The sequence below is a fragment of the Nanorana parkeri genome, unplaced genomic scaffold (assembly GCF_000935625.1).
Source record: "Nanorana parkeri isolate BGI_ZX_2015 unplaced genomic scaffold, ASM93562v1 scaffold723, whole genome shotgun sequence".
Classification (NCBI taxonomy): Eukaryota; Metazoa; Chordata; class Amphibia; order Anura; family Dicroglossidae; genus Nanorana; species Nanorana parkeri.
In genome coordinates this window covers 572,337-582,727 of record NW_017306991.1, presented here as the reverse complement: position 1 = coordinate 582,727, position 10,391 = coordinate 572,337, and the positions used below count along the sequence as shown (strand labels likewise).

At 38.9% G+C, this 10,391-nt stretch overlaps 1 protein-coding gene across 1 annotated transcript in view; it reads left to right on the top strand.

The window, feature by feature from the left end:
- ASCC3 (activating signal cointegrator 1 complex subunit 3) overlaps window positions 1–10,391 on the top strand; it is a 560,609-nt gene that overhangs the window by 183,825 nt on the left and 366,393 nt on the right. Inside the window, exon 11 of the mRNA XM_018564087.1 lies at window positions 8,201–8,365. Within this exon, the coding sequence (XP_018419589.1) occupies window positions 8,201–8,365 (165 nt within the window). The remainder of the gene's footprint in view (window positions 1–8,200; window positions 8,366–10,391) is intronic.

Genomic DNA, 10,391 nt, shown 5'->3' with positions numbered 1-10,391 from the left:
TAATTGGTATCGGCGAGTACTTGGAAAAAAGTATCGGTACTTGTACTCGGCCTTAAAAAAGTGGTATCGGTGCATCCCTAATATATATCTATATAGATATCTATCTATCTATCTATCTATCTATCTATCTATCTATATATCTATATATAGATAGATAGATATATCTATATAGATATATCTATATAGATATAGATAGATAGATAGATAGATAGATATAGATAGATATATAATATAGATATAGATAGATAGATAGATATAGATATTGTGACGTTGGGGAGGTTAGCACAAATGGCGAGCATTTAAAGACCAGTCTTGAAGCCGTTTTGAACATAAACAGAACAGTCTTTTATTTCTTTGGTAGCAGAAAAATAGCTTGCATCAGTCATACAACAACGTATGCTTGTATTCCAGAAAACTGAACATAGTCTCACAGAGATAGACTCATTACATGCAAAGCAAGATAGTTCAAGCCGTGATTTGTCATAATTGTGATGATTATGGCTTACAGCTCATGAAAACCCCAAATCCACAATCTCAGAAAATTAGAATATTGTGAAAAGGTGCAATATTCTAGGCTCAAATATTCTATATCTTGCTTTGCATGTAATGAGTCTATCTCATATATTAGTTTCACCTTTTAAGTTGCATTAGTGAAATAAATGAACTTTTGCACGATATTCTAATGAATCGAGTTTCACCTGTATATATGTATATCTATATAGATATATCTATATAGATAGAACTATCTATGTAGATATATATTTATAGATCTATCTATATAGATAGATCTATCTATATAGATAGATAGATCTATCCTATATAGATAGATATATCTAGATATGCAAGATAATAAGTGGCACTGCGGTATTGCCAATATTTATTTGACAACCCAATGCACCTAGCTATCACATATGCATTGCATCACACCACACCACAACACATGGTTACCATGCATTGTGGTGTGACATGTTTTTAAAAAAGTGTCATGCAATTCTTTAGTGCCATTTAGATGTGGTAGACAGCCCATTCAAATGAATAGGCTTCTCTACTGCTGTGTGTGTAAAAATGCACTACAACATATGTGCAATGTCACAATGCACAGTTGTGATCCCATGGTAGTGGAATATTACATTAAATATTTAGATGTTTCTCCTCACAGGAAAATATGAGTGCTTTTAAGTGTTAAATATTTTTAAGCAAATTAATGTATAACTTAATCTTTAAAATGATTTTGACCCATTCTGTTTCCATTCAAATATGCACATTTTAGATGCTAATGTTTGTAATTCTAAGTAACATACATATTTATTTGTTTCGTGGTAAGCAGCGTAATGCTTCTAAATGTAACCTTCGGCAAGATTTAAAATGTTAATGTTTTCCATCTACACCACTCCCTTTGGGAGAGATAAACCTGTAGCAAAAGCTAATAATAATTCTAAGTTTAGACGTGGAAAAACAGACTATATGGGCTCAGAGACATGCAATTTGACTGCAAACATATCTACTCTTAACCCATGTTTTTACTAAGCCATACATGTGTATCAATTTTAGATTGAAATGTGTACCCTAAAGTGGACCCAGCATCATTTTTTTTTTCATGTGATGAGAATGCATGTAAGGTAATTTGTAAGTGTAAGACTTAATGGGATTTATTGCCTCTCACAGAGATTACAGTACATCACCTGACAATGACTTCATCTGCTTTAGTTATGAGAAGGACGGCACTAACTTTAAGCAGACTTTATCAAGGGTCGACATCTACTTCTGGACTCAATTTGCAGGCTTAGAGTTGACATAACCATATAAACCCTGATGCATGTGTAATTTTTGGCTGCATTATCAAATGTCTAAGAATACATGTACACTGTTTTGTGTGCATGCGGATCAGATGTAACACACATGTATAGGTGTGAATGGGCCCATATAGTTTGTCTTTGTCCATCTCACCAAGAGAACCAGCCACTTAGGAAAATAAAATGCCATTTATACTTGACATTCGATTTCATGCAGCAAAATAAGAGTTTTGCTGCATCACAACTGTCAAGCTTTAATGGGTCCTCAAACAAATCACTTCTGTTTGCAGCCTCTGTCCTTGTCACTTTCTGCAAAGTACAGTATTCATATCTGATGGGCAGAGAAGACTGAGGAAATGTTTGCTCCTGCCTGCAGCAAACCGATGTAATCACTTTAGTCTAGGCAAACTCACTTGAGTGGCGCCCAAGGACTTCCTTTTTATTAAGTGTATTACTAGAAATGGAGCAACACATTTTTTTCTGACTTTTTGGCAACTGCTAGTTATGAAACCATCTAAAAAGTGTTTGCTTTTATTGTGAAGTGAAGCTCTAGATTTGAATTGTTCATCCATTTTAACACAATAGCTTTTAATTATTCTCAGAATATTGATCGCACAGCAGTTTTCACACTGATGATCAATGCTGGATTGCTTTCCTTACCCAGAGGGTACTTTCCTTGCAAGCAACAGCAGGATCCCTTCTATACTGTTGTATTCTTTTGTTTGCCTTGAACAACACAGAGCAGGTTCTGAAAGGTAAATTTAGACCTAGCCTGCTATTAATGATTTGGAAACCCTTACATTTAATGCCAACAAATATTTTCTTGCATTTAGAACCATAGAGCCATATTAGTATGTGTGCATGTCATTTCTATTCCCTGCATCATATTCACATTTGACATCTACTTCAAACAACCACAACTGTCAAGTTTGGTCATAACTGGTCATATAGGTTGCAGATCTAGTTATCTGCAGCCAAGAGCAATCATTTTATGCCATCACCATTTTTATTATACTGAAGCCGATAGTTCCCACCCTGGCAACCACCTTACCACACATGGGAGGGAATTTATAATAGCAATTGTGAGTGTTTGAACTCACATATGGTTGAATGGGATATATTTGCACCACATTTATGTTGCTAGTGTAATGTTGTTCATAAATTAGATTAAATAGACTCCAGGCAAAAAGCTTAACTGTTACTTCTTGAAGAAGTGGTCACGGGGACTTCTTAAGTAGCAATTGTTTTGTTAGGTGATGTTCCAGTTTCAGCCAGCCACAGGACATGTGCAGATGTAAACAGTTACAGACTTTTGCAAAACACACCAAAACACGTGCAATACTGGTGTAATCAGGAAAATAGTGCAAGCTCTGGTCAAAACGGGCACACATGTTAATAGGAGAGGCTAAACAGATTTGCACATAAAAAAATTATCTAATAGGCTAAAACTGTTGCAATTGCTTTGATAAATTCCCCCCAATGTGTAATGATGAAAGTTGGAGCCCTGTAGATAATAGAAATGTAAACCACAGAGCTCTGTGTTTGTTACATCTGTGGGCACTGAAGGACTGGACAAAAGTATGTGGTTATGAGTATGGAGTCAGTCACTTGTCCGAGCAGCAATCTTTAGAGTTCAAGGTGCCTCTCTCACCACTGTCTCTTAGCGCCACAGTGATCCTCAAACATAAGTAGGGAGATGCTCTCTGGACAATGTTTTGTAGTAACGCACATGCTCAAATTTTTTGAGCATACACCATCCATCCCAGCGATTTTGAGTGTTGCATGTGTATGCTATGAAGGAGCATAGCATACACAAGCCATCCCAGCGATGGCTTACCTAGATGGAAATAAGAGTGTACAGGTACATTTCTTTAAATGCCTGACCAGTATTTACCTCTTCTACAGAGCCAGTGACTGCTGAACCTTCTATAGTTATGAAATCCTCATCTGATCAAGTCACAAATGACTAGACCATCTGCCAGACACCTTATTTCTGCATTCATGTGGCCAGCATTTGATTTAACTTGTTAGCTTACGAGGTTTGCAGAAGAAAACCTGTTATCATACAGGCTATTTCTAGCCAGATCGGGGTTTTCTATATTTCTTAGATATCCTCTGTAAGATGCCCTTTAATTTAAAAATCCTGGAACACTTGTTTAGCATATTTCTGGTAGATTATTCAGCAACACAGCATAGCTTTAACAAATTGCTTAAATAGCTTGGATTAGTTGTCTTCACACCTTGAAAATTGTAATATGCATTGCTAAATATATTCCATTACAGTTTGTTAATTAGTGTTGTGTCGAAGTACAGCTGCTAATCTAAGTAGCTGACATGGTTAATGTCCAAATAATAACAGTTGCATCTGTAGCATTTAGACAAGTTTTGGTTAATAAATTGCCTTGTTAAAATATTCAAATTTTGTATGTAGGTCATTAGCATACAAAGGACATTGATAAGACCACCGCACGTGTGTGTGTTGTCAGACAGATTGAAGCTTTGTCTACTGTTAACAAGGGAAAGTATTTTCCTAATGCTGTTGGATAAACACTTTTGCATCAGCTAGTCTTATCACAGTTGACAACAAAAATGTGGCCTAGCTCTGCCCATATACTGTATTGAGGCATAATTCACTTTTTATTGTCCAATTAAGTAGTAACTTTTTCTTTTCTATTTAAAGCACTTGCAAAATCATTCATGTTAAAAAATATTAAAATGTATGATGACATCTGAAGGTGTATTTAGTCATTAGATGGAGGGGTTATAAATTGTTTATTTATTTTGCTGCTTGATAGTTTGTTGGTAACTATTGTCACAGAGACAGAAAGTAAGACAAAATTAAAAAGAACAAAAGGTCAAGGGGAATCTTCCAATGGGAACACCTATTCCTATGACAACTCTTTAAGATGGAAATTGTGTTCAGTTTGGAGAGATGTCCTCTCATATGCTGAATTTCGGGGACAAAAAGTGAAGGGAAATCTCCACAGCAGGGCACCATACGAAAAAATATTTTTTACTTGTACATACTCTTTAACCAGTCATACAGGCAATTTTCCACCTGACCTGCCAGTATATGGGGAACCCATGATTCTTTCACTGAATACTAGCTTGAGTAACATTCAGACAGAATTAACATTTGGATGTGTGTTACAGTATATGTGTCTACATGTGTACGGTATGTAGAATCCATGTGAACATTTCTTATGTCCAGTATACTCCAAAGCAGTGTAAAAACTAACCCTTGCAGTGGGGCAACTTCTGCACTGCAAAGGTTATCTGCTCATTTTTTTTCTAGGAGCCAGAATAGATACTCGCCTGATCCTCGGTCCTGCGGCGGTCAGCACTCATCTCTCTCCCCCTCTGCTCTGCGTGGATGGCGTCACAGGTCCTTAGACCACCGGCGCTTCGGGCAGAGGAGCCTGTGGGGACTGGTTTAGTAGCCAGGCGGGACTGAGAATCAGGTGAGTCTTTTTTTATTTTAGTCCATGGACGAAAACGAGTTCCACTTTAAAGAATAGGTGCAGTTTCAGAGAAACAGTGTTGCAGAGGCTCAGTAATGGCAGTGAGCCCTAGCAATCTCAAATAAAATGTCTTCAGTCTCTGTCTCCTGCAGCAGTTATTGAAGTCTCTAACAGCACATATAGCATGTCTGCAGTCTCTGACTAACTCCTTTAGTAGCATCACATAAACTATATATATATAGATATATATCTATAGATATATATCTATAGATATAGATATATATCTATATCTATATCCTAGGAAAAACTGATCAAACAGTAAATTTTAGGAACACACACACAAACTCTTTCTAAACTAAGCTGATAAATATTATGTTTATAAAATATTAAAGCACATCAATCCTTTCTATTGACCATTGGATCACTTAGTAAGTTCATACTGTAAAAGAACCCAGTAACTCTTTCCATACACTATTTACATAAACAAGCTAACAACATAGTAAGTTTATAAAGTGTAAGAACGCAGTATCAATTTACATGGACAGGATTATTTTTCAGCAAATGCTACCAAAAACATCCTTACTCTAAGGGCTTCATTTAAAAAAAAAAAAAATAACTTCCATCTGGGCAGATGGCATTTGCACAGCACTAGTGCCCCTAGATCAGCGGTTCTCAACCTGTGGGTCGCGACCCCGTCGGGGGTCGAATGCCGATTTGCCAGGGGTCGTCTAGCGGCTCCCGGCTGCCGGGGAGAGAAGCACTTTCTCCCGGAAAGGTTTACTCTGCTCGATCGAGCAGAGTGAACCTTTCTCTGCTATGTTTTTTTTTCCTGACATCGGAGCCACGGGCCGCCGTAAGTCAGAAAAAAAAAAACAAACCACCATAGGAATGCATAGCTAGATTCCTATTGGCTATTTCACTTTGCAATAGTAAACTAGCCATTGCACCCGCCCTCTACTGCTGCCAATCAGCAGAGGGGGACCGGAAGTTCTTCATCAGGTCCCCTTCTAGTGATTGACAGCAACAGATGGGGGGTGCAAGAGCTAGTTTGCTATTGGCTATTGAAAAGTGTAATAGCCAACAGGAATCTAGCTATGCATTCCTATGCTGTTTTTTTTTATTCCGACAGCGTACACATGGCACAGCCGGCCCCGCCCACCCCAGGAGCTGGTCACATGACTGTGACACACCGCAAGCTTCCTCCAACATAGTAGAGTGTGGAAGGAGGGGTACAGATTGGAGAAGGGGAAGTGAGTATATCTTATCAGGGGTAACTCTCACGGTTTACACTGAACTCTATGGGCTGCTCTGTCAGTGACAGTACTGCGGAGTATGTACCTCATATGTTATATAGCCACAAACTTTAAATCCAATTCTTGTAGTTCCAGCTGCAGAGCCCGGTCCTGTCTTTGCCTATAGCAGTGGTTCTCAACCTGTGGGTCGCTCTGTGATTTCTGCTGTGCTAGGTGAGAGTCCTCCTCAGCCCTCTCCTAGCGCAGCAGTGTCAGATCTCCCGCCACGCCACCAGATGTCGCTGCAGCAGCCGCATCTGGCAAATGTTACCAAGGGGTCCCGTCCCTAGAAGGGTTGAGAGAACCACTACCCTAGATGGTGCTGACGGGTATAGGAAGTTAGATAAATGAAGCCCTAAGACAGTAGTTACCAAGTTATTAAGCACATGTGGCCCCAACTGTGGCCCTTTAAAGCACCAAAGGGTTGCACACACACACACACACACACATATATATATATATATATATGTGTATAATTTTTGGTTCAAAAGCAATACTAAAGAACAAAAGGGATTGTTGCATGTACATGTACAGAGGCTTTATAAGAAACGATTGCAAGTACAGCGCAAACTACACTGTACACAGGCAATGCAACACAAATGTAAAAATACAAGGGCATCAAGCCTCATAATATCTTTTTGAGTATTTTATAGGTAATAATAACAAAATAACCCTTCAATAAGGGTCTCTGGAAAGGTAATATAACTCTGGGGAGACTACAGCTTAAGGTTAGATAACCACAATATTAAAATACAGTTTTACCAGTGAACTGTCTCAGCGAGGTCATAGTGTTCATATTGTGAGTGAGTTCAAATGGATGGAGGTTAGCAAGTAAGCTTTGATCCAGGGAGTCCATCTCTTGCAGAATTTGGTCATAGCATCATTCTGAAAGGCCGTGAGCCTTTCATAAAACATCACATGAAATACCAGAGTTTTAACTTTTACAAAGGCGATTAAAGGAGATTTTCATGCTTGGGCTAGTCCCCTTTTTTCGCCTTAAGAACATGAGTAACCAGTTTCAATTGTACAGTCAGCAGGTTTTTTTTGTTAAGGAAAGCTTTATAGGAATTTTTACAAAAGGAAAACCCTTCCAGTGGGTACAGGAGCTGATACTAATAGACCTGGATCCTAATATTTATAAATGTATACATTTTATAAATATTCTAGAAATAGCTTGGTGTTGAATTTCTGACATATGCCCTTTGTATCAGATTATAAATGGTGACCGGTGATCCTTGGTTATTTGTTAAATTATTTTAACAACACGTTGCTGACACTCTTTTGTGGCCTTTTTGGTAATTACTTCTGAAATTCCAAAAATATGGTGGCGCTAGATCAATCAGTGAATCAGTCAATATCCCTACTTCTTCATTAGTGTTTGTTAACTGTCACTTTGGTCTGGTCATTTTATCCTACCAAATATATTAAAAATAAATAAAACAGGTCGTGTATTGGGCAATACAAGTATATAAAAGATGCATTATCTATAGAGATGACTGTCTATTAATTAATTGTTTTCTCTTTGGTCTTCACTAACCCTATGGGACAACTGTTTGTGTGTCAAATAAAAAGTTTGAAAAGTTTTTTTTTTTTTTTTTTTTGTGAACAGCAATATTTTATTATAGCCAATAATGTAACATTATTTTCCACACAGATGCTTGTGACTACACCAGAGAAGTGGGATGTTGTTACTAGGAAAAGTGTTGGGGATGTGGCCCTGTCTCAGCTTGTGCGGCTAATGATACTGGATGAGGTCCATTTACTCCATGAAGACAGAGGTCCTGTCTTGGAAAGTTTAGTGGCACGTACACTGCGACAGGTAAGTCTACAGTGATATTGCTTTAATGTTTCCTCTTTGTGATAGATAAATGCTTGATGATCCACTTTTTCTTGTGCCTTAGAACTGTAGTCTATCAGTAAATAATATCTTTATGAACCATAAATCATAAACATAGCTTATTATGAGGAAGATGTGAAGCATATAACCAGTATGGTATGAGTTACCTATATTCTTCAAACTCTGTGTTCATAAACAACCACTGTGTATAGGGAGAAACAGGACTTTCTCTGTGACAGAGCAGCAGTGATCCCACTGTCATCAGTGGACACTCTTTGTGCTGTGTGTGGGTCCCCGCTTCTGAGGCAGCAGGTGACATCGCCAGCCCTGCTTCCCATGCTTTCTGTCAGCACAGAGGACACAGTGGCTGCACTTTAAAACAGACTTGTTTCTCTGAGAGTGGTAAGCCTGCTGAACCTCCTTCATCCCTGGTGGCTTGGTGCGTTCAGGCCTGTGGAGCTGGATCATTACAGATCCAGTGGTGCTGGTGCGGTAGGCACTGAGGTGAACTAGGTGAACATGTGGCAAAGTTTATACCTCCCCTGGGCCAGGCTCTATTTACCTCACCTGTAAATCTTTGTAGACCACTACATCACTCTCAGGTTCTGCTTTGGGGGGCTCTGGAACCCTGAGTTCTATTCTATTTCTATGTAAACTTTGTTTTAGAAGTTTTTGTTTTGCATGTGGATACAATTATTTCTAAAAAGTAGGGTAAAAAGTGCTTCCCACCATCTCCATCACTCTCTGATTGCTTTGCAAAGGAAGAAGTTTTCCCTGGGATTTCTGCATCTTCTAGGATTATAGGGGCAACAGATCAACCTCACTCTGCTAGTTATGGTGAACCCTTTTCATCTACTTTTTCACAAGAGAAAGCAGTGGTCCCTGCACTTATTTATTCGATTTGTGAGACTCTAAAGAAGGCCAGCATAGTATCCTAGTGGTCAGCACTTCTGCCTTGCAGCAGAGGGGTCCCTGGTTCAAATCCCAGCCAATACACTAACTGTATGGAGATTGTTTATACTGGCGTTACTGCTTCTTCTGAAGCTCCAGTTCCTTTTAGTACAAATAAGTCTAAATCTTTGACTAAGACTTTATTTACAAAGAATGGGGTTGCCCATCTAGGGTTTTTGTACTTCAAAAGTGCTCTTTGTAGACTCCCCAGTTTCTGTGCTGAATGAAACTACTCTGACTCCGGTCAGTGAATCTCCTCTTTTCAGTGGCCGGAAGAGGTATTGACAGTCTAAGTCCTCTAAGAAGACTACTGTTTGTGGACCTCTGGTTGTCTCAAATTTCAAGCATCTGGGTTTGCCGATTGGCTTTATTGGGATATAAAATAGTTTAATTCTCCTTCTCTAGCTTGCTTCTTTCATTTAGACCTTCAATTAACTCTGCTTATGCAATTTATGGTCAGTTTTAAAGAATCTGGTTCAAATAGGCGTCAATGTCCCAATCCCACCATCCGAAAAATTGATTTTGTCAGAATTTTTTGAAGTGCCCAAAAAAGACGGGGTTCATCTGATTTTGGATCTCTATGCCCTGCACAGCTTTGTCAAGGTCTGCAATTTCAAGTGCAGTCTATCTGCTCAGTGATCAATAATCTTCATCCGGGGGGTATTTTCTGTATCCATACTGTAGACTGTAAGGATACTTACCTTCATGTTCTGATTTGTCATGCGCATCGGCATTTCCTACACTTTGTGGTGGGGAGAACCATTTTCAGTTTGTGGACCTTCTGTTTGGCCTCATCTAAGCCCCACAGGTATTCACCAAAGTCTTGGCACTGAGCCTTGCCTTGTTCAGACAGCGGATATTGGTGGTGATATATTTGGATGTCTTCTTTCTTCAGGCAGATTTCCAGACAGATCTGGAAATTAATCTTTCAACTACCTTGCACACGTAATCAGAGCATGGTGTTTCGCACATGTAACTGCCTCAAAGGAGGCAACCAACAAGACCCAGAACTCTCATATAAGTGCAAATCATCACCCATTTGCGAGAAAACCACTCC